The 27,542-nt window shown below is 41.0% G+C and overlaps 2 protein-coding genes across 5 annotated transcripts; both read right to left on the bottom strand.

Annotated features, from left to right (window-relative positions):
- Positions 1 to 11,313: 11,313 nt before the first annotated feature.
- timm44 (translocase of inner mitochondrial membrane 44 homolog (yeast)) lies at positions 11,314 to 19,306 on the bottom strand. 2 transcript variants are annotated; one of them, XM_039810556.1, is made up of 13 exons: positions 19,186 to 19,306; positions 18,602 to 18,706; positions 17,860 to 18,063; positions 17,684 to 17,764; positions 17,417 to 17,566; positions 17,069 to 17,205; positions 16,493 to 16,578; positions 14,980 to 15,072; positions 13,537 to 13,661; positions 13,219 to 13,269; positions 12,926 to 13,015; positions 12,205 to 12,315; positions 11,314 to 11,497 (listed from the first exon to the last, which is right to left on the bottom strand). In XM_039810556.1, the coding sequence occupies exons 1-13, from the start codon at positions 19,213 to 19,215 to the stop codon at positions 11,378 to 11,380; spliced, it is 1,383 nt and encodes a 460-aa protein (XP_039666490.1). In that variant the 5' UTR covers positions 19,216 to 19,306; the 3' UTR covers positions 11,314 to 11,377. The 2 variants fall into 2 exon arrangements, with proteins under 2 accessions (XP_039666490.1, XP_039666489.1); XM_039810555.1 differs by having other exon boundaries at positions 17,860 to 18,039; positions 19,186 to 19,289.
- A 317-nt stretch (positions 19,307 to 19,623) lies between these two features.
- On the bottom strand, positions 19,624 to 27,396 carry hnrnpm (heterogeneous nuclear ribonucleoprotein M). 3 transcript variants are annotated; one of them, XM_039810552.1, is made up of 16 exons: positions 27,151 to 27,394; positions 26,236 to 26,417; positions 24,597 to 24,649; positions 23,879 to 23,886; positions 23,613 to 23,706; positions 23,262 to 23,525; positions 22,802 to 22,955; positions 22,636 to 22,685; positions 22,479 to 22,548; positions 21,777 to 21,893; positions 21,635 to 21,691; positions 21,217 to 21,285; positions 21,020 to 21,121; positions 20,326 to 20,909; positions 20,183 to 20,234; positions 19,624 to 20,087 (listed from the first exon to the last, which is right to left on the bottom strand). In XM_039810552.1, exons 1-16 carry the CDS (start codon positions 27,213 to 27,215, stop codon positions 19,924 to 19,926), a joined length of 2,085 nt encoding a protein of 694 aa, XP_039666486.1. In that variant the 5' UTR covers positions 27,216 to 27,394; the 3' UTR covers positions 19,624 to 19,923. The 3 variants fall into 3 exon arrangements, with proteins under 3 accessions (XP_039666486.1, XP_039666487.1, XP_039666488.1); XM_039810553.1 differs by lacking the exon at positions 21,020 to 21,121 and having other exon boundaries at positions 27,151 to 27,396; XM_039810554.1 differs by lacking the exons at positions 24,597 to 24,649; positions 27,151 to 27,394 and having other exon boundaries at positions 26,236 to 26,362.
- Between the last annotated feature and the right edge of the window lie 146 nt (positions 27,397 to 27,542).

Genomic DNA, 27,542 nt, shown 5'->3' with positions numbered 1-27,542 from the left:
TATAAATCTTCAACTAATAAATTGAGTAATTGAAGTTAATCACACAAACAATTATGCAATAAAGAATGCTATATGAAAAAGAACAATGGGTTAATTAGCAGTTCTAATCCATGATTTATCACAGGTCATCCAAGTCCCAAATACTCACATTATCTTACATCACTAATCCTTAATGAGGATCTTGTGCTGTTTAAGGATTGCTGATCATTTGCGCAAGGTGGACATGTTGAATATGATTCATTAATGGACTCAAAATCATCCAAACAAGTGACCTCTCTCTCTCTCTCTCTCTCACTGCGTGTGAACATCTGACTTACATCTTAAGTGAATTGCATGAAGGAACATCAAACTGGCCTAAACCTTAGCATTTAAGTGCTATAATATTTCCCAGTGCACTGCATCATGTGTAGGTGTCTCTGCATTTTTGTCCTCGGATCAGTCACATCGTTTTGTCTCTAATGTTCATCTTCAGGCTTTTCATTCTTCCTTGTTGTATGCCCTCACCTTTCCTCACTTTCCTCCAGTAATAAATCACCTTACCTGTCTCTCTGACCTTGACATTGATAACTATTGATGACACTAGAACTCTTTATTTACAGTCTTATCCCCGTCATGCTGATGGAGGGAGAAAAGCAAACTAACCACAGTGCGGAGTGAAGAAAGAGACATAGATGCTGACGCTACCTATAACTTCTATCTTCACTCCTATGGGTTAAAGAGGCTCGGTGTGCTGGACTGACCTTTGATTTCTTTGAGGACAGCCAGAAGAGCCTCACTCTGTAAGTTCTCCTATGCAAATGCAAACCTTCGACAAGTTGACATTTGTTTCCCCAGCCCACTGGCCTCCATGACTGATAGGACATGGCAACAGTTTGGAAAGTTGATCTAACCGGTCTTCCATCATTATTATAATTATTGATAGGCTGTAAGGAGCACCGGGGGCTAGCAGACCAGAACCTGTAGCCCACTCCAGCTGTCCTTTGGCCTCAGCCCCAGTCTGATTTACTCCTATAGATTAGCTGTCACTGAAGGTGAGGCAATCTGTCACAGCATCTGCCCACAGGGCCCATGAAAAAGAGTGGGTATAAAGGAAAACATATATGAGTCATGGTATACTCACTGAAAATTAGTCATGAACTATGGCTGACATACCACTTCTCTTCTACTTGTTGATCTGTTCTTTCTCACCACAAACTTTAATTTAAGTTCTGTAATATGATATGCTGTTGTATTTCCCTTAGAGGTCTAGTACACAAGCTGCTCATTCTCTATGTGTAATGAAGAGTGATAAATCTCTTCAGACTCCGAGTTGTCTGCACTGTTATCTGTGGGCCAGGAGTTAAATGGCCATGTTTGACGCTCCTCCAGACAACTTATGAAGCTGTGTGTGCGTCTGGTAAGGAGAGCGGCCTGTATTTACAGCCATGCTTTCCTCTGCTTATCTACTGAAATGTCTTCCTGCAGAGGCTAATATGGGCATCCAGGCCACTAAATCTTATGACATATCAGACCTCTGAACAGGAACAGTAACACAGCCGGCTGGAGGGAGGACAGAGACACTGGCTGATCAATAGAAACAGCATTTGCTTCCATTGTTTTTCCTCCTCTCAGCAGAATCGCCACTCTCATGAAGAATCTGCTGCCTGCAATTAGGGTGGGCTTGCTGATGGTGTCTTGGGTTGACAGGGGATTAGATTTGGGAAAAGAGGGTGAGGGGGAGGGAGAAAGAAGTGATAATGAAATTTAAATGGTTAGAAAATGGCTAATGCATCAGATTTAAAAGGATGGGAAAGCATGACAAATGATCAGAAAGTAAAGATTTAGGTATTAGTGGGTGGGGAAAATGTACACTGTGAAAGAAGCAGCGATCTTTGAATTGCAACTTACTTTAGATGGAGGAAATGTAAAGACTGACATTGATATTTATGCATTTATTTTGTATTATGCACATGTAGCCTACACATTTGTACTCCCACATACAGGTATGACATCAAATTAAACAAAAGAAACAGTTGAATCAAATCTTTTCTTAATGTTAATATACTGTACACACACACTATATATATATATATATATATATATATATATAGATATATACTTCATCAGCAAATAGAAGATAATGTTTCCTTCTGAGGTTAATGCTTCATTATGGGGATAAATCCCTAATCTGTAAGAAGTATAATCTCCTATTTTGGTCATCATTACTCTTAGGGCCCTATCTTGCACTCGGCGCAATTGCCTTTGTACACCGACGCATGTATCATTCCTATTTTGCACCCGACACACAGCGGACTTTTCTCTCCACAGACGCACGTCGGTAAATTAGGGAATGTATTTGCGCTCCCGGGGGCGGTTCAGCGAAAAGAGGAGGCGTGTTCCGGCGCAAACGTTACCTAGTGCTATTTTGCAGTTTCAGAAAACAATTCCGCCATTGACCAGGAAAAACCTGGTCTAAAGTCAGTGGCGCTAGTCTAAAGTCAGTAGGCGTTATTCAGATGCTATTTTAGGGGCGCATGCTGGCCTATAATGTAGCGTGTGCACAACGCATACACTTCTCCATCTAAATGGATGCAGCAGTTCCATTTTGCAAACCATACATAATTACAAAGGAAAATATTACTGAAAATGCGCTTCAGGTGTTTGGATAGGTCAGGAGGCACTTACAGTACAGTCCTCAAAAGTCGCAGCATTCTTTGTGGCTTGTTGTGTCTTATACAACATTTCCATGAATATGGATGTGTTGATGACATAAATGAGGAAATTTAGAGGACTTAAGGAACGTGATGTTGACTCGGCGGGATCTGGTCGAGTAATGCGGATGCGCTCTGATGGAGCGGTGGAGAGATGGAGTGGGGGAGGAAGAGGCAACAGGAGCAGGTGGTGCGTTTGGAGGCCCAGCTCCATGGCTGAGCAATCTCTCAGACTTGAGGGCCGAGGCGCAGCAAATCCGCCAAGGGTACTTTCGCTCTGCTGGAGCTCGGGACCAAACCAATGCTCCTGCAATTAAGGATGGGTGTGGTTTCGTAAACCCTTACCTTTTTCGTGCGGTATATGGGCCGGTCCGTTGTTTGTGTTGTGTGTGGGGAGGCGGCATGCAGTGCACTACACATGCAGTTAATTGGGTTAATAAAGAACATGCTGATTAGTGATTGGCAGGGAATGGTAGTTTTAGGTTTACTTGATTTGAGTTTACTTGAATTTTAAAAGGATGTGCATTTACATTACATTGTTTATATTGTTGATATTTGTAGCTCAGATGCTGATTTGCTTATCTGAATAATTTAAAATACTACTGCAACATACTGTATATTTGTATCTGCTGTACCAATAAAGCAGATTTGAATTTAAAAAAGCAATCCACCTACAACATCGTCAGACTCACAATTTTTTTTTTTAAAGAATAAAAAAGGAATGTAGATATCATCTTTTTTTTAATCCAGGCATTTATTTTTCCTTCAAGTTAACTGCTGAAAGTTCGGTTGGAGATTGGTTATGCTAGTAGCAGCTAATGTAGCCTCGAGCCACTAGCCTCAAGCAGAGATGACGAGCCGGCTACAGAGGTCTGGTGAGCTCACTTCTTTCGAACTCCACATCTCAACATGTTTTTTAATTCTTAAACTTGTCTCCAGCCCCAACCGACGCTGCTTCAAGGGATGTCACTTGAGGACATTTATCAGATTTTGTGCAGCTCCCTCTGGAGTCACAAAAGGCTTTATATCTTTTTTTCACATACTGTCTGCAGTACTCCCCAATACCTGTAAACAGGCTTTGATGTGTACAACCTGTGCAGCGCCCTTTTAATTGAAGATTGAATTAAAAGTGAAAGAGAGACAGATAGACAGAAAAGCAGAAAGGAAGAAGCATTGAGGGATCTGAAGTGAATATGTGAGAAAGAGGAGTCTGTTTCCTGACCTGGAGGAAATTGTTATCCCATATTAGTTGACTTTACTAGAGATTTGCGTTGAAAACCGTTGCCTTAAACGTCTAAGTTTTACACAAAGTGAAAATTAGCAGAACATTATTAAAACACAATTTACTAGGACAGAAACCGTTGAGACATTTTTTTCCCCCAGGAGCCTTTGCATCGCTACAGTGCAGAACAGTTCATATGACCCCGCCCCTCCCATACAGAAACTTAAAGGTTCAATATGTAATATATTTACTGTAATAAATCAAAAAAATTACCCCAGTGCGTCATCAGATATTAAGGAAACAAACTAAGTTGAAATACTAAGTTTTCTGACAACAATGCTAATACCAGTATTTACTCCTTTTGAAATTTCCGTTCCGTGACGGAATTTCTGTTTGTGTTTTGGCCTGTGTTGTTATCAACTGCCCAGTTTGACAGCCAGGCCGGGTTGCCAGATGAACCTGTAAAAACATAAACCCAGCACGCTACAGCTGTAACGTTAGTACAGCCATGAAAGCAGCAAACAAATGGGATCAAAGGAGATAAATTCTAACCAACCTAAAAAAAACCTGGCATGTTTCTAACAGTTGTGTGACCAGAGATGTTACAAACCCCGGGTAAATATTGGAGATTTATTTGAAAGATAGAGACATCTTAGAGCCCAAATGGATGCCAAGTTGGCTAATTTCCTCCTGAACAGGTAGCTAAGCATTAGCTTCAGGCTAATTTATCAACATTTGTGTATTCACATTGATTTATATAGCTAGAGTACCCGAGTTGGTTACTCGCAAAAACAAATTGAGACACAGCCAGTAAAGTGATCCCAACTGGTCCTGGCTAACGCCACCATGCTAACCCTGCTAACGTTACCGGAGGACCAGGTAAGCGGGCCACGGCTGTTGTGTTCAGTGGCCGTAGCCGACAATGGTGAGTTATTTTAAGCCAAGAGAGGGGGGCTGTAAATTGGGAAGAGAGGACCGTGAGTTTGCAGTGTGTTTAGCGATTGTTGCCGTAATTCGAAGCCAATAAAGTGTGTTTAGTCGGGTGGAGAGGATGGCCAGGTAGTGTTATTTTTAGCGGTTCCTACCGTAATTCTAATCCTAGAAAGTGTGTCTGTCCGTCGGGTGGAGAGGACGGCGAGGTTGTTGTGTTTTTAGCGGTTCCTACCGTAATTCTAAGACGAAAAATTGTCAGTTGGGTAAAGAGCTCCGCATGAGCACGGGCATTTATGACTGTCAATATAGCCAGCATCTAATGTTAACTACTCCGCTGTGCTGTGAAGTAACGTCTGGCTATGTGAGACAAGCGTACAGCTACATTGTTGTGGATGCTCCTTCAGCGCGCTCTGGAAGAGGGTCTAGCAAAGCGAGACTATGGATGCTGCGGTCTCAGCCTGGTAACTTCCGTAAACTTCGAGTCTGGGGAGGAGGGTGTGGGGGGAGACGACTCTCTCCAGTATTTTGAATTTGTACTGCAGTAACTGTTTTAAACACTAGCCCTCAGTATTACATATTGCACCTTTAACTTCCTTAGTTATCTGTGCTTAATATGATCTGTGTACTGCATACTTTAGCAGATTATTACAAACAACTAGTGTGATTTAGTAATGAATATGTTTTTTTAACAAAACATGAAAGAATAAATAGTGACCACTAAAAAGTTAAATTACAACTAAATCTGGGTTTACAGTGTAACCCGCCTGCGAGTGTGATCCAGCCAGAGTGAGTATTTATCAGCACCAACGCATGCAGACTCACAGAGCTGTGTCTGAGACAGCTATACTCTAAGAGCCATAGTCCCACGTTTCTGCTGTAATGTTGGGCCTGGGAGTTCCAGCACGTCAGCCACGTCCTGCTGGCCTCAGACATGCATGGTTGAGGGAGACAGGGCACTGGTTAGAGCACTCTCAAAGCCTATTACTGCTGAACAGGCACACCTGACCCTCCATAAATTTGACCCGCTACTCATTTCCAATGCTAAACAAGTACTGTTTGTCTGCCCTACAGTCCTTCTACCTCATCTCCCTTTCTGTCGCTCTCTTTCTGACTGACCACACTTCTCAATCTCCTTCCCTCTCATTTTAATTTTTTCATAACACAACTTTTGCTCCCACTCTCTGTTTGATATATCGCTGTCTTATCTTAAGGAACTGAAGCGATATATGAAAATGAGATAAGGATATATTGACCAAGGACTTTCACAGGAAGACAAAAGCTCCTCAATATTACATCCCGAACACTGTTAGAGTTGCAATAAAAGGGTAGCTTTATGAAAAGATGAAGAGGATAACCTTGAAAAGAAAAATGTAATTTTAATGTGGGGCAATATCCCCTAACAAAAGATTAAAGATCTATTATTGAACTGTCCTCGGCCACAGGTACATAATCTACTCCACCTTTTTTTTCTCATATTATGCTTGAGAAAAACCAAGAAGTTGCAATGTTCAAAAAAACAAAAACATTTGTGGTTGTATCTAGCCATCCAGATAGCTTTAGCTATCTGATGTTGGCCTCCACCCAAATACTGTTTAATGGAGGTAAAGATAAAAATACAACAAAACATTTAAAACATTAACCTGTGAAGCAGGTCAACATGTAAACATGCTTCATTTTAAAAAGGTTGTGTAACACTGCAATAGAATTAAGTGAAAACATAAATTTTTGTAATTTGGGTTGGCACAGTGCCCCACTGCACTGGTGAATCTGGGTCAGCATGATCACCCATACATGCAGACACACACAGAACGACTTCGGTAATCCTTCATTTAAGCACTTTCTAAAATACTTACTGTGCATCTGAAGACATCTGATGCATAAGATATTTTTTTCTTTGCCGCTCAGAGGCGTAAGATGGTTATTGTTGCCTGCCACCATATTGCTTCTGATATAATCAGATGCAGGAAAGGATGTGGTTACCTGTATAGTTTTTAATTAGATGGAAGGAGGACTAGAGAAAAGGACAATGCTGGTTTAAAGGCCCTTAAGGATACTCAAGGACAGCATAGTTAATGGGGCATCAGATAGATGACAGAGAAGAAAGGAAATGGGGCGGATGTTACAAGGACGGTTGACAGGCGAGAGTTACATGACATGCATCGGAAAATTTCCATGTGATGTAAAGATGAATAGTAACCATAAGTAGTGGGGAACGGAAGACCACAGTCAGTTACTTTAATGGCATCACTCTGAAAGCTTTGACAGTCAATATTTGCCCTCATGCTGATTCATTCTTTCGTTTTTACTTAACTGTTGTTTAGTTTCTGAATTCATCAAAAAGGCACCTGGGGAAGCTTTTAACTTAACACCATTTAACAGACTTCAAGGTGTTTGCTAAATTATTTTATGACGTGGGATGTTTTTGTTCAAGTTCATCCTTCTTGAGCTGCTGTCACTCAACTTGCTGGTCCTGCTGCAGCTGCCAACCTGGATCCCAGGCCACGACAGGATGTCAACACTCACCAGTCAAGTGGGAGAATCTAAGTGACACGTCTGCCCTACTTCCTTGGGACTTGACCTAGCACTACTTTTGTGTGTGTGTCTGGGGAAAGACACATACATGTGAGAATAGCCTTCGGTTAGCCAGCTACATGGCTGTAACCTTTTTTTCCACCTTGAGTACCAGTTCCCAACGACATATATACAACAAATATTTACTGTACTTGGAGAAACAAATCTCACAAGTGCCGTCCCAATGAAAAAAAATGCCTCTTAATAAGGCAATGTGTCTAAAAAATGACATTCAATGAAAAAAAACCTAAAAATAAAGCCTGAAGGTCTTAGTTTGTCGTTAGACAAGCAAAAACTCAAAGCATGAATAGCAATAAGATCTACCCTGATGCAGGTGGAAAGGTGTTCTATAATATTCCCTCAAGCAAGCAAAGAACAGAGGTTCCATATGACAATATCTAAAGCTAAGTAGCTAAAATGGGTTCTGCATTAAATTAAGGAATAATCAGAATGAACCCTGAAGACATGGTGTCGCCATACCATGATTGGCCAAGAGTGGAAATGCACCAAGCTGCTCTCAATTCCTATTTAGGAGCCAGTCCCCACACCGTGCGCAACAGGTGATCTGAATAACACTCCAATAAACTCAGGATAATTGGCAGCTAAAACAAATTGGGAAAACAGAAATACAGACAGTAAATAATTCCATACAACAGGCAGTAGAATTAGTTTGAAGGTTTAAATCCTGGGATTATTTGGGAGGGTGCATATGCATATTTTCTCTCATTAAGATATACTTTACATTACTACCAACAATTTTCCGATCCCTATTGTTACAGTATAGATTGAATCCCTACATTCGAGGCAGCCAGACTTTTTTGTCTAATGACATTTTAATTATGTTGTAACACTGATCAACTTTCTTGTTAAGGCATATTTGCCTCAGGTTCACCAAAATCTATTTGCCATTAAAGCAACAAAATTTTAAAGGCAAGATAATACCAATTAATTTTTTTATACAGTATCCAGGTTTAGTTACATGTTTGCTTTCCAGGTTAAATGTTGAACATTTCCATATGCAACACCCAGCATGTTATTACCCAGCTTCTTATGCCTCAGGTGTAAAGATTTTGAATGCAACAGTTAATAAATTAAAATAGCCCCTTCTGGAAACTGCACCAACTGGAAATAATACACTTTAACTAAAGGTGACAAAATATTTAGCGCAAGCTGATCATCACACTGCTAGGGAGGTACAGTATGTAATCAATCTAAAGTTAACTCAATGTAAAAGACAGGAGACAAATTTGTGCAAATTTATGAGTTTGCACTCCTGTCAGGAGTGCAAACTCATAAATGTATGAGTCACATCTTCTCTTGGTCCACGTGTCAAACTCAAGGCCCGCGGGCCAAATCCAGCCCCTTGCAGATTTAGATCCGGTCCATATATCAATTTGGGTTCACAATCAATTTCGGACCGCCTAGTTGTGTGCCAAACCAAAAATACAGTAAAGTTCTTTTTTAAACTGCAATTACCTGACATTCAAAGCAGAATATGGCAGATATGCCGACTCTGAGACTCAGAAATTCCCCCAGAAGCAGAGTTTTTATATTCGGGCTGTGAAACAGGTTGTTGTTAAAAAAAATATCTATGATTGCTAAGGAACTCTTTTGATGACTTTTGTAGGGCAAACAACAAAAATGTGACAAAGAGCGTATAAAAATGTCGGAAATAGCAACTAGTTTACAAAAAGGTGACAAATGTCTGAGAAAGCCACAAAAAAGTCGTAACAAAAACAACAAAAATGAGGAAAAAAGCTACCAAAATGTAAAAAAAAAGAAGAAGTGACATGCAGTAACAAAAGCACGTCACTAAACTCTTGGTATGATTCTCTTTTTCCAGTGTGGCCCTTAGTTAAAATGAGTTTGACACCCCTGTCTTGGTCAGTAGGTGTCTGATAGAATCCAGCTGACCACATTCCCCTGTAGTGAATTCTCCAGGGTGGCTCCTCTGGATACCTGCGTTGTGAGCTGTGTGTGTGTGTGTGTGAGAGAGTTGCGGGGGTGCATCCTGAGCGATGAACGCTACATTGGGGAGCTGCAACCTCAGCGCAACTCAGTAACAGAGGATCCATCATCCAGGACAGCCTTGGAACAGTGGAGCTGCTGGTCTACATGTACAGACAGATGTACAGTACACATGCAGGCATACATAACATGCAAGTTTATATGCCACCCCCACTTTCACACCCAAGGCTGCTGTAATCAATCCTGCTGCATGCTACTCTGCATCCCACCATCTGTACTGAGCTGTCCAACTGGACGATGGACAGCTACTGTATCTGTGATCGCATCCTCTCATCTGCACCCTCTGACAAGGCTGAGGGATTATTAGCGAGATTGGGTAAATGGGTGCCATTTAGCCTTTGCAACCTCCATTATTTTATTTGTCCAAGAGAGGCTTGGGTTGTTGATTGTAGGCCATATGGCTCTGAAGTGTAGGGCAGCGACACAGCACATTGAACATGTGGCAGGGATTTATAACCCTCCACAACACTAAAGGTCAAAGCATGCCATCTGAACAGAACTGTATGATGGCACATAGTGTTAATGTCAGGACTGAAAGATGAAGGTACTGTCCCCCAGGCCAAGGAGGAATTATGTGAAACTTGCTACAATCCAGTTTACAAAGGAAGCTACATTTCACTCAAAGCAGTGTAGTGCTTTAGCTCTGCTCTGGAAATACAACTGTTAAAAAAAAAAAAAAAAAAAAAATATTCACTCAGAAACAGTATTTCTCCCAAAGGAAATATAGCTAACACTGAAATCCCACATGAGGATTTATTTAAGAAATAATAATTAGATACTGCCCTAGAATGAATCATGTGATATCCTCCAGATCTGAAGAGAAGCTTAACCATTTGCAGGTATATGGTTAAAAATACTTTTTTTTTTTAAATGTCTGCTAGTGTGAAAAATGGGTCAACTTTATTTTTCATCATAAATATAGACTCTCACATATTAACAATTACAGTGGACGATTATAATACAAACAAGGACCTAGGAGAGCACTGATTGGCCACAACACCACCAAGATAACATCGCCTCAGAGAGGAGAGAGTTTTTTTTTTTGTGTGTGTGTGTGTGTGTGTGTGTGTGTGTGTGTGTGTGTGTGTGTGTGTGTGTGTGTGTGTGTGAGAGAGACGGATGGACAGAGGAAGTGTGGCATCTACCTGAAGTTCAGGGGCTCGTTCCAAAATCAGTTTCCACATTTCCTTTTCTCGTATTCATAATAAATGTTAAATAACTTAATTTATCCCTTAAATGCTAACGGTTGCCCTTACACCATACAGTTTCAATAAATGGACAGCCATACAGGCATTGCAGAAAGTACGATGAATGAGAGTTGTTGGTAATCTACCGCCCCCTAGTGTGAGCCAAAGGAACAGTTGGAAATAACTCTGGCATTTAACCCTTGTGTTGTCCTTCGGGTCCCAGTGACCCGAAGGACAATACAAGGATTATGTACTTCCGTTTACTTTGTTGAGAATTGCTCTCTAAACAAGGGTTAATACAGCACCTTAGTTCTTGTTTGTACAGCATTTTGGTCAGCTTAAACTGTGTTTAAATGTGTTCTAGAAATAAACTTTACTTACTTACTTTACAAAAAACAGGGTTTAGAGAGCAATTCTCAACAAAGTAAACGGAAGTACATCATCCTTGTGTTGTCCTTCGGGTCACTGGGACCCGAAGGACAACACAAGGGTTAAAGAAACCCAGTGACTGAACCTTAAGACAGTGAAGTAAAAACAAGAAAGTGAAACTCCTAGCGTTTAGCAACACTACTCCACAATATTTCTGTTGTGAAGTGGGCCCATGTCCCACATGTCTGTCCCTCATCTCCATGCCCCCCCCCTTCTTCTTCCCAGCCAGCTCCAGGGCCTGTTCAGGTACAGAATGTTCTCTCTCTGAGTGCTTGTTTTTTTTGTTTGTTTGTTGCTTTTGTGCGGATCAAAGAGTCTTAGAGGATCTGCTCGGTGCTAGAGGCGGAGATGTCAAGTAGTCTCCAGGCAGCATATGGGTTGAGCTCCTCCTGGTCTCGACACAGAGCCCACACGTACATCATCCGGAGCACTTTTTGCTGAAGGGAGAAAAGCAGATGGGTACACTTATTCTGTTCAATTCTTCTTAATCACTGTACAACAGAGAAGACAGACACACACACACTTTAAATATGATTTAGACAAATCAAATATAAACACATCTTGTGGTCATGATAGCCTTATGTAAGCCATGTCTGAGACCATTAACAGACAATAAAGTAGTAAGAAAGATTCAGCTACCCAGAGTGAAGAACAGCGAGAGTGGGTGTAGGAGACACTTAATACTGTAGTCCATAAGGGCAGAGTCTCTCAGTTAATGTCCAGACATTTGGATCCAGCTAATAAAACAATTCCCCCACCATTAATCCTCTTGCAGTAGTATTTTAATCTGAACACTGGGCAGACGCCAGCTGCATGGTAGTGAGTGGATACCTTGACTTCTTTACCAATTACAGGTGTCCCTGAAGGGCCTTGAGTGGACAGTACGGCTGATTTATAACCAATAAAGCTTTATTCTGGGTTGTGGGGCTAAATGAAATAAAAGCCATGCCCAAATAAAAAGTGGCTTAATTGTCTTATAACATTCTCTCGGTGCATCATTTATAAGAAGTTCTTACACTTGTGTGATTAAAGTTTTGTATTATTTCTAGAACATTACACACAACAAATGCAAGTGGTGTTTGTGTATTTAGCCAAGTGAGTGAGTGTGTGTGAATGTGCGTGTGAGTGTGTGTGTGTAACTTACAGGGTCTCCCTCCACCAGGTCTCCTTTGGTGTTTCGGATCACCATGACCAACTGAGCCTGGAAAGTTATAATCAGCACGGGACCCTGGTCCATCATCTTCCCCATGGCCAACTGGAGTAGAGGATACATTCATACTTTACTAAACCAACAAACTTGATTTTTAGATAGCATTCAAGTATTAAAAGGAGTTAATCATGGCTCAAGAGATATCTAAAAATATAGAAGTTATGGTTGATGGAGACAAAATTTCTGCAAGAACTTAAACACAGTCTGAGAACTATATGTTATTCTAAAGATAGAAGAGTAAGACAAGTAGTATCTTTTATTTAATGTGTATTTGTATAGGAACAAGTATGTAGCATAAACCTATGCCACACACCACAGCATTTATAGCCTATGTTAATTTGCAATGCAATGCAATCAATCCTTAATTTCTTTTTTTTCTTCTTTTTTTTTTAATACAATTTAAAACCTGCTCACCTGCTTAACTTGTTTATGACAAATTATGTGAATTTGTTTGTAAAAATATTACAACCAGTAACCATCATCTAGATTACCAGCTATTGGCCTGAGGCCAAATGTTAATATTAGGAATTTTGAATACTCCCCAAAACACCTGTATTAATTGCAAACTAATGAATTACTGGGATTTAGTAAAACCTGGGAGTGTCGTGGCATGCTTTATTATTAATCTTGTGTGGTGTAGCCTGGAGAAACTTACATCAATATTGTCAATGTCCAGGATCTTAGAGTGGAACTGAAGTCCCATGGCCTTGCCTTGCTGAATTGGGTGTGCCAGCTGGCTGTATGTCTACACACCCAATATGGAGAAAAAGAAGATAAGACATTATGACTAATATTTCATAAAAAGCTGCCCACCCAATGTGTACCAGTGCCGCCAATGTGCTTCTGTGAGCACGGTGGTCATTGCATTTCAGTAACAAGACAAGCCTATGGTCTCTGTGTTTCAGCATTTCAAGCTGTCAGTGTGTCAGTGTGTGAGAAAGGTCGTACCGCTTCATAACACCAGTCCTTCAGTATCTCCAGCTCCCCTCTGATCATCGCCTGAATGAAGACAGAGCACACATCAGAAACATCTGAAAGGGTAAATCAAGACCCGATGACAGCTTATGTTTTATACATCTATATGGACATCCTGATCAGTATCACAAATTCCTAATTACATGTACTTTAATTCAATGTTGCATGAAAATAAAACCTTTCTTGAGATCAGGCGTTTGTCTCAACTTCTCTCTATTTATACAAAACATTTCTCAAATGAACTAAAAGGAAACAGACACTGGTAGCAGCGTTGTTTGCAGTACAACTTACCTCCAGTATATTGGGGATGATATCTCGTTCACACTGCTTGAGGAAAGAATCTTTGTCAAAGGATGGGTCCGCCTTCAAAATCTCAGTGAGTACTTCAGACATCTCGGTCTTAGAAAACAGCCCACCTAAATACACATGAACAGGGACAGGAAACGCATGGAATTTAGCAAACAGATAATGAGCAGTAGAACAGACTGTGGCCAAGTAGTGACATGTATTTTGTGACCAAAAAAAAAAGTTTGCTTCTTGTATGGTGTATTTTTCCGAGGTAAACATGCTGATATCAACATACTGCTGGATTCATAACATGTCTTATTGAAACTACACAATCTGGGACATTTACTTACCTTGCTTCTCAATCTCTCATCTCATTTTGTAATCTAGTTATGTGATGCCTAAATCTGCCTCTATATAAAAATGAAAACAAAAAACTAGAAATTTCTTAAAGCTGTAGAATATATACAGTACTGTGCAAACGTTTTAGGCAGGTATGAAAAAATGCTGTAAACTAACAATGCTTTCAAAAATGGAAGTGTTAATAGTTTATTTTCATCAATTAATAAAATGCAGTGAATGAACAGAAGAGGAATCTAAATCTATTTAATATTTGGTGTGACCACCCTTTGCCTTCAAGACAGCATCAATTCTTCTAGGTACACTTGCACAAGGAACCTCCACCCTGCTTCACTGTTGCCTGCAGACACTCATTATTGTACCGCTCTCCAGCCCTTCGGCAAACAACCTGCCTCATGCTACAGCCAAATATTTCAAATTTTGACTCATCAGTCCAGAGCACCTGCTGCCATTTTTCTGCTTCCCGGTTCCTATGTTTTCGTGCATAGTTGAGTCGCTTGACTTTGTTTCCATGTCGGAGGTATGGCTTTTTGGCTGAAGACCGCGTCTGGCCAGACTTCTCCGGGCAGTAGATGGGTGTACCTGGGTCCCACTGGTTTCTGCCAGCTCTGAGCTGATGGCACTGCTGGACATCTTCCGATTTCAAAGGGAAATAAGCTTGATGTGTTTTTCATCTACTGCACTAAGTTTCCTTGGCCGACCACTACGTCTACGATCCTTAACGTTCCCTGACTTTTTTCAAGTACCTATAAGAATAGATGCTAGTTTGAAGGCAAAGGGTAGTAACACCAAATATTGATGTGATTTAGAGGTTTTTTTGGTCGCGCAATTTTGCAAATTGATAAAAAAATAAACAATCATTATTTATATTTTTGAAAGCATTCTTAGTTTACAGCATTTTTTCCACACCTGCCTAAGACTTTTGCACAGTACTGTATATAAACACGTGTTTATAGGATACAAATCTTTACAGAATATATAGGTACCTGTAGATACCGTGAAGTACACACAAACATTGTATCTTCTGTTATCGCTTGATTCGACCTCTCAGTGTGATTAATGCAGACTATTAAACCAGAAGTCTCTCACCTATGATGTCAGTCATCTTGTCGGTGACAGCACGAGTTGCTCTGATGAGGGCGTTGTCACTCTCATCATACTTCATCTTCATCTCAAAGAACCCTGCAGTGAACGTACAAATGAGAGCATGTTAGATTTTAAGTTGAAACCTCTGCCTTACATCCCACACACACCCACACACACACACACACACACACACACACACACACACACACACACACACACACACACACACACACACACACACACACACACACACACACACACACACACACACACACACACACACACACACACACACACACACACACACACACACACACACACACAGTTTAGACATAAGTCTTCCTGTCAAAAATAGGAGATCCCACAGGGCTTGCTGGTTGGACAATGTGAGGAATGTAAAGGCTTAAAACTGAGGCTCAGCAAAATACTGCGGTGTGTCGCTGCTGGGTGATTGATGAAGCATTGTATGATTCCAATTCATGGCCTGACAAATAAACTGTCTTTTTTATTTTATTAGTACAGATAAAGAGGAAAGGGGAGATAGAGAGAGGGGATGACACGCAGCAAAGGGCACCAGGTCAGATTCAAAACCGGGCCACTGCCAAGGACTCAGCCAACTTGGGGCACACACTCTACCAGTTGAGCTAGAGGTCACTCCACAAACACATTTTTTCAGTCCACTCACACAGAATTACCATGTGTTGCTGTGTAAGATATATTGTGCAGAAACAGGTTATCAGTAAATTAAGTCCCATATTACCAATTCCATAATTGGAGCTACAGGAGGGCAATTATTTTTCTGACTTAAATCAGCCAAAAAAAAAGTATCTATTTATCAAACTACTGAAAACAAATGTATTTAGTATGGAGTAAGTATTGATGCTTTGCGCACTATGTCCCAACTGGAATCCAGGTGATCTTTTTCACCTGCCCAAACTACTACTACTTATTAATCACCATCGTTACTTCATCAAACTAAGGTGCATAATGTTGACTAAATCAGTAGTGATGTACCTTCATTTTACACACTCTCCAACTAATCCCATAGCAGCACCTTCTATTAACTGACTCTTTCAGCAAATGCATATTGGTGGAGCCTCATAAACTTGAAGGTTAGTAAAGTGTTCCAAGCCATCCAGGCTTACAAGTTTTAGCACTTGGACAATTTTGCCATTGATTTATTCATCTCACCAGAGCTGTACAAAACCCACAACAGCACCATCACATGCAGAACAACCTGGATGATGTGCATTTTCTCCAAACTCTTGCAAACTTTTCCAACTATGCCCAGCATGTTGTTGCTCTAATTACAACTTGGCAATTAAATGGGGGGGGTTCTCCATTTATGACTCATTTCCCACATAAAATTGCATATTTAAAGCCTCTTTATGCTAGTTGCCTTGGACTCCATATCACTTACTGCTCATCCAAGAGAACATTTCTGGTGCACTCATTAAAGGCTGATTTTAAATAAACAGCCATGGATGCAGACATAAAGAGATCACTTAGTACTTACTGTTAAAGACCATATTGTTGTCTTTGAAGTCCTTCCACTGCTGGTACCATTTTGAGTCTTTGTGGAGCACCACACCCATTGCTTCCCTAAAGAACACATAACGTAACGCTTCAAATAGCGGGAGAGAAACAGGTGTTCCTGTTGACTCATGCTCATGCTGACCATCACATTTGACCCAGAAAGGAAAACACTATTTACAGCTAGAACAATTAACTAAATGTTAAACAAACGATTGGGAATACTATCAAGGTTCAGCTTTGAGAATTGTACCACCCATTTTAAAACACAGTATGACCACAGAGCACTCACCACTTTCTCTTCTGGAAAACTTAGACAACAGTTTGCTTATCTCAGCAAACTGTAATGTTTCCCTAATAGTAGTTCAGATAAAGTTGCTGAGTCTCTTGGTACCTGACAAGATGAGATTCTCAGCTCTCACAGTTTTTCAGCTTTGAGTTGGTGTCACATCCTGTATTTTTAATACGGATTAGACTGTATGAGGCCATATCAGCCATCTTTGAACATAAGGGGCGTTCCCCTCTCAGTATCAGGGCAAAGCAGAGGGCACTCACGTACTCGTTGGCTTCGAAGACCTTGCTGCCATCCCCTGCCCCCTTGGAGGAGAACTCACTCCTCTTCCTGAGTCTGGCAGGAGGCCGGTAAGGGCCAGTGTGACCCAGTTCACCAATGTCTTTCTTTACACTCTCCATGCCCTGAAAACAGATTAACAGGTAGCAGCCAAGAGAACTAATAAGTACCAGTATTCAGGTATATCCTTTTCAGGATTTTGTGTTCCTTTCAGTTTCTATGAATGTAATATGACACATTATTCCCCTAACAGTGCAACAGAGAGAAACAAAAACCAATGAATGCAGTTTAACTTTTGGCGAACAGGGAAATATATCTGCACCAGTGACTCCATACCTTTGATATTGCTCTGAACGCACCAGTCTTCCCCAACATCTCTCCACTTTTAGAGACGGACTCTGCTGAGGTCTTCGCTGTTTTGGCTGCTTCCTCCATTCCATCCTTGATTTTCTTCCCAATATCTGTACGGCTGACCTCCTCTAGCCCCTGTCCACGCACACAGACACACACACACCTTGTAAGGGTGGATGGATCAACATGAATAGCATATCTATCATATGGCATCAAAAGAAAGGCCTGCATCTGATTGAGATACTCATTTACCTCTTTAACTGTCTCAGAGATGGTTCCCAACTTCTTCCTCAGAACATCGGAGGTCTTCACTGTTTCAGACTCTATAGTTTTCTGAGAAAAAGACAGGAGGGGCATTCACAAATCTAACACTAGCTTTTCAAAATAAAATAAATAGAAATGCTGCGTTTGTGTGGCCAAATACTAACAAATTTCCTTCGAGCTTGTTTCAATGCATCGGACTCCTCCAGTTTCTTAGCTTCTTCCCGGAACTTCTTGATGTTGTCTTTCATTTCTTTGTTCTTGTTAAGCTCCTGCTTAATGTTTTCCAGAAGCTCCCCCAGGAAACCTTTTCTGCCACCACCTCTCTCCCCTGACAAATGCCTTACCTGCAGAAGAGGTGACCGAGGCACCTTGTTGGTATGAATAAGAAACAACACATACGATTAATTTACTCCAAGCATGTCTGGAGCAGTTCAATTAAACTTAAACTTATGACCTGCAGTGGACATGTTCCCTACTGCTCCAAATGCCTTGGTAAACCTTACATAGAAAACAAGTATGATAACTTGCAAAGACAGCAGGAGCACATTAGAATGATAGATATGCACCGTAGCAGACTTCATGCCAAGAGCTGTTTCAGCAAACGTGTGCTTTCTTGAGAGCTCTTAAAAAGAGAAGGACTTTTGTATTAGACTGTATTGGTTTTAGCCAGGTATTAACTGGCAACGGAGTGCGTGTTCATTTTGCTAGGTTACAACAATACTATCTAACAACTAAAACAGCAACAAATATAAGTCTGTCTTTTTTTTTTTTTTTTTTTAAATGAAACTGCAGGGAGATTGGTTTGGTTTGACAGCATAATCAAACCTAAATCCATTAAACAGCTCCACAGAACAAAAAACAAAGAAACAGAATATTAAAGTAATAGTTTATGTCAGGTGTTCCTACCGGTGAAGAGCATGTCAGGACCCCACGTATCCTGTAAACATTGAGTCTGTTGTGAAGTAGCAGGTAAGAGGAAGGGAATGCCACCAAGCCTCTTCTTACACATATCTGGAGACAGACACATGAAGTCACCCTCAAACTTTAGTAGACTTCTCGATAACCGCTCAACTACTGACTATCAATCAGGTCATTGATAAATCACTACTGCATGAGACGTAATATTTAGCTGAAACGTCGTTTAGTGTTGGAAGAAAAGGAGAAAATAAGTGATTGCGTTTATAATCAAAATATAGTCAATTACAATGCATGGTGGGGAGTCAGAACATGCAGCTAGATGCACCAAGTTGACATTTTACTTGACTTCGTCCTGCGCCTCAGAGTTCAAACGCGAGCTGGACAGCTTACTATTCAAAGAGCTAACTTAGCTAGCACACGGTACGTTAGCTAGCAGCTTAGTCAGGAAAAAAAAAAAACTCACTTCCAGTCTCTGGTGAACATGGTAGTTTAAATATACCGTTGAAGTTCTCCCCTTAACATTTCGTGGGGTTTAAATGCTGACATTTAACCCAGAAGTCCAAAGCACTCACCTGGTAACACTGACACAAGGGGGTCGCCATCTTGAACGTAATGACTGACCTTCCATTTCCACTAGGGGGGGGTCTGGAGCGCTCATTTGACACCAGAGAATATCTCTCCGTGCGATTTACCCATTTTACGACAGCTAATTTTTTTTATCCATTTAATGTCCAAAATGTATGTATTTATCCATTGTCAATGGATTTACACCCCCCCCCCCCACAATTTAATTGGTTCAACTGGCATCATTTGACTACATGCATTTCTCCACACCATTACACTAGCGTTGTCCTTATCGTTAACAAGTAAAACTGTCCAACCAAGTGTTAATACGTGACTAAATAGCGTTAAGTACTTCAATCACAAGAAAGCTATAAATTGACAATCTCATCTGTTTGACTGGCAAGTCCACAATTGACAGGCAATGCAATAACACACACACAATCCAAAGCATTTCATATATTGAGGTTTATTTATCAAAACACCTTATAGAACAAAAGGCAATGACAGCTGAAGCATGACGAAAAAAAAAAAAAAAATTAAAAATTTGGTCTCTAAAAAAAAAAAAAAAAAAAAGTAAAATTTAAGCAAAAACTAAAACACTCCCGACAATGACAAATTACTAACAACTTTCACTGTTACAAATACCTAACAAACCAAGTGAATCTAATATGAATGTGCTGAAGGGCAATTCAGATGATAGAGCATTTGGACTAAATGAAATGTCAGATGTAGCACAGACAAATAACTTATGCATTCCTATCAATCCTAACATCAATTTCTCTTCCATTCAGCCGATAGCCATTCATGGTCCGGCAGACGCGCTCAGCAGTTTCAGGGGTGTCGAAGCGAACCACACCACAGCCCTTGGACTTGCCGTTCTCCATCTTAATATCAGCATACTGAACCATGCCTGCAGAGGGAAGAGCACCAATGTTAGAAGTCATCTTAAATGTAAAATAGCAAGCAGTAATTAATTTGATATTTATAAACTAAAACTACTCTTACCGCATGTGTTGAAGGTATCCTTCAGCATCTTCCAGTTGAAGTCAAATGGCAGCTGAAAAACAAAATGAATTCCAAGTTAATCATACATGAGAAGATACCGATCAAATTATTAAAGCCCAACTACCCTGCAAATAAATACTTACATTTCTGACAAAGATCTGGCATCCCTTCCTGACATTGCTTCCCCCAGTTCCAGGCCCTCCAGCTCCACCAAAGGAATTCCCACCAAATCCACGATCCATGTCAGCAGAGCGCTCAAACTGACCACCAACACCTCCAGATCCCATCCGATCCATGCTAGAGCTCATGCGGTCGATGCCACCGGAGGGGAAGCGGTCAATTCCTCCAGCTGAGCCAATGCGGTCAAAGCTGCTGGCCATTCTGTCAAGCCCGGTGTTGCCCATGCGATCCATACCCATTGGGGAGCCAAAGTCCAGGCCAGAACCCATGCGATCCAAACCAGACGGGCCCAAGCGTTCAAACCCAGCTGGGCCGAGGCGGTCCATGCTGGAGCTCATACGGTCCAGGCCAGGTCCAAGCCTGTCCATACTGGGCCCCAGCCGGTCCATCCCCGAACCCATCCGGTCGAACCCAGAACCTATTCTGTCCAGGTCAGACCCACGGTCCATCCTGTCCATGCCCATCCGGTCCATCCCTGCCATGCGATCCATGCTGGTTCCCAGGCGGTCCATCCCAGAGTTCATGCGGTCCATACCCAGAGAGTTTCCTTAAAAAATAAAAAAAATAAAGTTATATCAACTGTCTGAAGTGATCGTTACATCTGATGAGGCTTAACATAGTTAGAGGAATTTCAAACAAAATCCTGAAAATACTAACCCATTCCTCTTTCAAAGGAGTCTCCAAAATTATTGCGAGACATTCCCATTTCATTCCGCCCAAACTCCCTGTCAAAAGCACCACCAATCCCACGGTCCATCTCTGACAATGCAAGAGATGAAACCATTAGAAACATCCAGCAAAACGTGAAAGTCTTCCACGCTTGCTTTGGAGTGCTTAACAAAAGGTCTTCTTACCGTTCATCCTGCCCATTCCTGAAGAACCAAAACGATCCATGTTGTTCATTCCTCCAAAGTTGTCCATTCCTATAAAAGTGGAGGAGAGTCTTAATGTCAGAGGGCACAACCAGAGACCGGTGGACAGGCTAGGTATAGAAATCTGGTGCCTGATAACCATGTCTGGGTACATGAAACATAAAACTGACAATTTATATAACATATTCCATTTTGCTGTGCTCCACTGTTAGGCCGTTTGTTACAGAACTATAAACTATTGCAAATGTTTCCCAGTAACAATTCTTTTAAAGACTTGAATTATACCATGAATTGTTGGAAAGAGTTTCATGTGATACAGTTGATAAAGTGTGGATTTTGCAGTAAATTCAATAGTTGAGGTAAATACAGTAAGGGCCACTTTAAAAACTTCAGTACATACCGCCTCCGCCTCCTCCCATACGTCCACCCATGTTGCCAAAGCCCATTCCATCCATTCCTACAAGTGAGAAGAGTAATCGTAAGCAACGGATTCACTGGCATCTTTTATTCAAGGGTTTAACAAAAACACTGGAGCTAGTTACCTCCAGGGCCCATGTTGCCCATTCCTCCACCTCCACCTCCTCCTCCTCTATTGAGCTGGTTAGCATCAATGGGCTGGCCACCAGGTCCCAGGCCCAAACCAATACCACTCAGGCCACCTGGGCAGAGAAAATGGCTACAGTCATACATTGCCTACACAGGAAATGATGTGCATGTAGAAATAAATGCATTTACATATACACAGTATTATTATTCTTTGGTATTCATTTTGGTATTAAAACTGCTGAGGAAATACTCAAGGCGTGCAAACCACTGTGAAATGTTTAATATCAAAATCTTCCGTACGTCATAGTTTAGCTTGGGCGATTTGTAAGTGGCCAAAGAAAGATCACAGATGCCGTTCTGCACCAAACTGAAGTAACCAGCTTTAACTGGCAAGGATAATGTGGTTATAATACTGAACTCTTTTTTTGGGGTGTCAGAGATTTTAGGCCTTTATTTTCACAGGACAGATGAAGACATGAAAGGGGAGAGAGAGGGGGAGGGAATGACATGCAGCAAAAGGCCGCAGGTTGGACTCAAACCTGCGGCTGCTGCGTCGAGGAGTAAACCTCTACATATGTGCGCCCGCTCTACCAAGTGAGCTAACCCGGCCACAATACTGAACTATCCTGAGTCATTCAAAGTATTCTATTTACAAGTTTTTTTTAATCCCAGTGTAGAAAAGCTACGTGTATACTTACGGGGAAGAGCGGCAGCAGCAGCAGCAGCTCTGTCCGGTGGTCCAAAATCTTTGGGCAGGGACTTCTCATCCTGACAAAAGCAAATAAATGCATTTAGACTATGCGCTCCAATCATAATGTAATCCAATGTACAGTGAGTGAGCTTTAGGCAACATACCAGTTTGACGTGCATGACTCTGTTAAATAGCAGCTGCCCATTAAACATAGCTGTGAAACCATTAAGGAAAACGTACCGTAGACATTATGAAACAATGTGATTCTACTGAATTAACAGTTACGCATACACAAAGGGATCCCAATTCAACATGTTTCAAAAAGGATACAGACAGCTTGGACTGCTTCAATGGGCATATCAAATGTTACTGTGCCCATGCCTCTGCTTTTCCCATCCTTGTCTTCAAGAATGTCAGCCCTTACCACCATGCCCGCCATGCTGAATACCTCTTTCAGCTTCTTCCAGCCCACTTTGTAGTCAAGCTGTAGGGAAGGAACAATATTAAGAGATAGTTCATTGTTTATCCACAGGTAAGGCAAAAAGACTGTTCTCACCATGTTCCTACCAACTATAATACGGTTTGATTAAATTACCAGCTGTACACTAATGCTGAAACTATTAGTCAGTAAAGTCATTTATCAAATAAAAATACTAAATTATGTTTGGGCTACAATTTTGAAAATTTGCTGCTTTGCTTTTTTCACATCACTAATGTCATGTATTTGGTTTTTGTTGGATAGTAAAACAATGGGAAAAAATAAAAATAAAAAAAACTCTGGAAGCCTCACATTAGCCACAAAGACAGTGCTGCCAATCCTTCCAGCCTGGAGACCGTGGATGATCTCATTGGGGATGTTGGGGTTGTTCATCAGGCTAGGAGGAATGTTGACCATGGAGCCATTTGGTCCAGGGCCCATTCGATCCATGTTCATGCGATCCATTCCTCCCATTCCTCCCATTGCTCCCATTCCTCCCATTCCACCATGGCCTCCTGGAGGGCCTCCACCTTGAGCCTTGTTGATTTCTCTCTGAGCAATCACACCATCAGGGTCCTAATAAAAACAAACTATGACTCAGGAAAAGCCACACCTGACATTGATCTCATTTGGTTCTCTCTGGTCAGTCTAGCTGTGGCATACCTCTTTCACTTTTAGGGGTCGTCCATTGAGGTTGTGCTTGTTGACCTTCTCCACTGCTTTCTTCATTAGCTCCTCAGTCCTAAACTCAACAACACTGACAAAAATATACAGTATATCATGTGAGAAGAATCAAACAAATTGCTAGATCTTTAACATAGATCTAGGAAGCACACATTGGTTAACTTAAGCGGGATTGCAGCATTCAGTTGTCAATCTGAAGAAGCACTGATGCAAACAATTGAAAATGATAAATGGAGACTACTTACGCACAACCCTTTGTTGATTGAAGACATCAGAACAGGCCGCACCAAAAAAGGAGTAAAGAATAATTTAAATTAGTAAAAGCAATGGTTAAAATACACGTTTTAATAGATAAAATGTAAGCAAAAATAGAGAATGTCATGCACAATCACAAGTTCAACACCACACAAGCCTATCGCCTTGACCACAACTCTGTGCTTTCAAATAAAATTACAATTTTAATATCTCATTTTATCCCAGTCTCTAACACAATGCAGGCAAGTCTGGTGAATATTAAAATGTATTTTTCCCAACATCCAAAAAGGGCAGGTAATCCACAGTGAGATAGGATTACTAAGGTATTGGACGTTTCCAGTAAAGCAGTTCTGCGGAATGAGTTATATTTAACAACCATCTAACAGCCTTGTAACAACCGCTTGCAGAGACCCCTTTAGTTCATGAGGAACAAATCCAGCAACCAAAAGGGAGATACTGCAATCCCACAGGATTGGCTACAAAGAAAGCTGAAGTCCTTTTATAAGAGCATCAACCCTCGAGATGACCTCAAGTCAGTGCCACTGACGACACCAAATAAAACACGCCTCCGGCATGTCACCATCTCACACACTCCGCCAGATTTCTGAAGCTGAACAATTCCCAAAAATGAAAATAAAGACACCAAAGCTGACAAACACAGGTTTGTCTAGGATTATTCATGTTTTATTTGTATGTATTTGCACTTACCCTCGATTTGCCTTCCGCGTCCATTAAGTGTTCCACGTACGTTACCTCACCCACTACAAATCAGATTCCAGAGACGACACACACCAAGGGGAGAGAAGCCGAGAGAACAATGGGGGTTTAGAGCAGACACACAAGTAGGGCGGCCGGTGACAGTGAGCTCAGACTGCCAGTCCTGCGCCTTCCCCCAGCACCTCAGCAGCAGCACAATATGGTACAGGTCTACAAAAAGCAAGCTTGGGTCTTTTTAAATAAAATAAGACTTCTTGGCCTGTCCTTGTTGGAATTCCGAAGCACCAAAAGCAATAGACTGAGGACAACAACAACTGTTGAAATGGCCATCAGCCTGCCTATTTGGATATAATTCCGTGAACACCACCTTTACACCATTTCATTGCAAACCTGTGAATACTTTGTCAAATATCTCCATTTTAAACATCAGGCCAATGCATCAATACATTCGCCCATCAACTGAGACTAAGAGGAAACCTACAGCTATACAAATTTACCATAATCTTAATGAAGGCAAGCTCTTAGTGGAAATAAACTTCTAACTGCAAACATGTTCTTAAAAGTGGACCGGTTCCTTAAACGCACAATATCCAAATTTTGATTCAGCGTCGACCACAGCCACGCCTTCGTTCCAGATCACGTTGTCTGTTCAACGAATGGACATCAGTGACCAAACCTCTAGAGACAAGGACAGTGCATAAGAAGTTGCTTCATTTTGTAGACCTGTACCCCAAAGAAATCCCCAACGCATAGCCGTGTTTGGCACAACATGGAGATCTGCTGAGAAAACATTTGCTTGTCAAGGTCACACCTAAAAGAGAAAATGCAATTTAACTCCACAGTCAGTTGTCATAAAACGAATACGAGGCACTCCTTCTGAATAAAGATTGTGCCTTTAACACATGCTTTAACTTCAAGTTAATGCCAATTTAGTGCATTACTTATAATACATCTAACGCTTTCCAATACCCCATAACTGCAAGTACTATCACATGAATAACAGCACATGTAAATCCATATTGTACATTTAAGAGACCACTTATGCCTAATCCCTGCTGAAAGTTGCTGCATCACAAATTATTTCATTTGACAGGTCTCCAAATGTTTTACTTATTTAGAAATCATGAGAGCTCGTGTTTACTGTTAATTACATGTTGCAGCTGAGAGCAACTTGTCCCTTGTTTCTGGGCAATCTCATTACGTTACAGCAATGTACTGTATGTTTTTTCATGGGAAAAAAGCATCTCAATATGCCGCACATGATCCTAAACCATTGGATTTTTCACAATAGTGGACCGGATTTACACATGTACAACCCCCACTTCACAAAAACCACAATAGGTTTTAGTTATCTCGATGAAGAATAAATGTTCAGTCTAACATCCAGGTTCACAGCACTTGTGCAAGTCTGCAGCAACTCCTTAGTTGACGGACAAATGAGAGGGACCTCGTCCAAAACCTTTGTTCCAGATAACTCTCACGAGATCTCGAGCAACATTGTACAACTTAAGTTTCTGCACAAATTCCCAAAAGCCCTCCAAAGCTTCAGTGGTCAAACAAAATGACCCTGGATGCTGCTTTTTTTCATGTCCAAAACTGACTGAGTCGATCCCTTTTCCAAACACCTTACCTTTTTCTTTCATCAGGTCTTTGAGAGCTTGCCATTTGACATCATATGGAATGTTGCTGACAAAAACGCGGTATCTTTTGTTCACGTTTCCATAGGGTTCGTAGCGCCCGCCTCCACCTCTTTTCTGGGGCCTCTCCTTCCTGCTTGAATTGGAGTCATGCTTGGCTTTCCCATTCACTTCTCTGTAGAAGAGATCAATTAATAGTGAGTAAAATGCTTTTATAAGTGAGCCCAGAAAAGTACAGAATTAAGCACGATTTTGAGAAGTGAATTCAAAAGCTAAAACGGCAGCTACTGCTGAGGACGCATTATATTTACTGTATTCGGACAACGAAAAACAAAAGATTTATTTTTATTAACAAAGTACGGTTAGTGATATTACTTTTTTTTTTGAATCGCTAAAAGGGTATTATTTAGATGCATTTACAATGGTCTGAACTATCAAGAGAATTGCACTTCCGCCGCATGGCAAGGCCGCTCTTAGGACACAACGTTAGTAGGCCTGTATTACGTTATTACTGAATTAACGTACATTATTTTAACGTGTATGATTAAATTGCAAACGCATAGAAAAGGAAATCAGAGTTAATTGATAAAGTAGTGTTAGCTAAGTAAACTGTTAACGTTACTTTAAGTTACGTAAAATTGATGGATTCTCCCTGTAACGTTAAATAGACGGGTCCCAAACACGCCTCCTAACAGCAAATAAACGCATAACGTTGGTTATAACGACGAACTTTATGGGCCTTATGTAATTGCCTCATAACAAGGATTCAACCAAGGGACATTAACATTTTTATTAAAGACTGGTCGACATTCCCTTGGATCTGAATCATTACGACTAAATATGTAATGAACTGTTAGCTAACGTTAGCTGGTGAGCACCAACAAAGAAACCTTGATGAATGGACTTACCCCGGCTGCTGCTGCTGGCCTGCTTTCTCGGTCACGTTAGTATTTTCGGCCTGCTCGGTGGACATCTTCTTTTGCAGTTTATTGCCTTGCTAAATTAAACTGTGTTATCGAAGACTATATTATTTGATAATAACAAGTCAATCGCTTTCAAAACGGACCTTAGCGAAACAAAAAAACTACGCCGATCTCCACTGCGACACCAGCTACGAAAATGGCGGAGAGAGCAGTGTATGTGAGCAGAAATAGCGACCGCTGGGATTAAACCAGGGATAGAATGATCTACATCCGGTGTAAAAGTAAAGTTCATCACGGCACAAAAGGGATTTTCATAATAACAGTGCCCGGAATGCTACGACTACGCTTCCATAGAATCACAATGCAGACAAATATAC

Source organism: Perca fluviatilis, chromosome 9, assembly GCF_010015445.1.
Source record: "Perca fluviatilis chromosome 9, GENO_Pfluv_1.0, whole genome shotgun sequence".
Classification (NCBI taxonomy): Eukaryota; Metazoa; Chordata; class Actinopteri; order Perciformes; family Percidae; genus Perca; species Perca fluviatilis.
Note: the sequence above shows the minus strand (reverse complement) of the source record. Positions and strands in the feature narration are given on the sequence as shown.

Coding starts and splice junctions, on each gene's coding strand:
- hnrnpm (XM_039810552.1), bottom strand. CDS start 27,215: ATGTCCACCGAGCAGGCCGAAAATACTAACGTGACCGAGAAAGCAGGC. Junction 26,418..27,150: donor GGCCAGCAGCAGCAGCCGGG/GTAAGTCCATTC, acceptor TCTCTTCTACAG/AGAAGTGAATGGGAAAGCCA. Junction 21,894..22,478: donor TGCTGCTGCCGCTCTTCCCC/GTAAGTATACAC, acceptor TTCTCTGCCCAG/GTGGCCTGAGTGGTATTGGT.
- timm44 (XM_039810556.1), bottom strand. CDS start 19,215: ATGGCGACCCCCTTGTGTCAGTGTTACCAG. Junction 17,567..17,683: donor TCTCTGAGACAGTTAAAGAG/GTAAATGAGTAT, acceptor GTGCGTGGACAG/GGGCTAGAGGAGGTCAGCCG. Junction 13,662..14,979: donor CAAGATGACTGACATCATAG/GTGAGAGACTTC, acceptor ATGTGTATTTAG/GTGGGCTGTTTTCTAAGACC.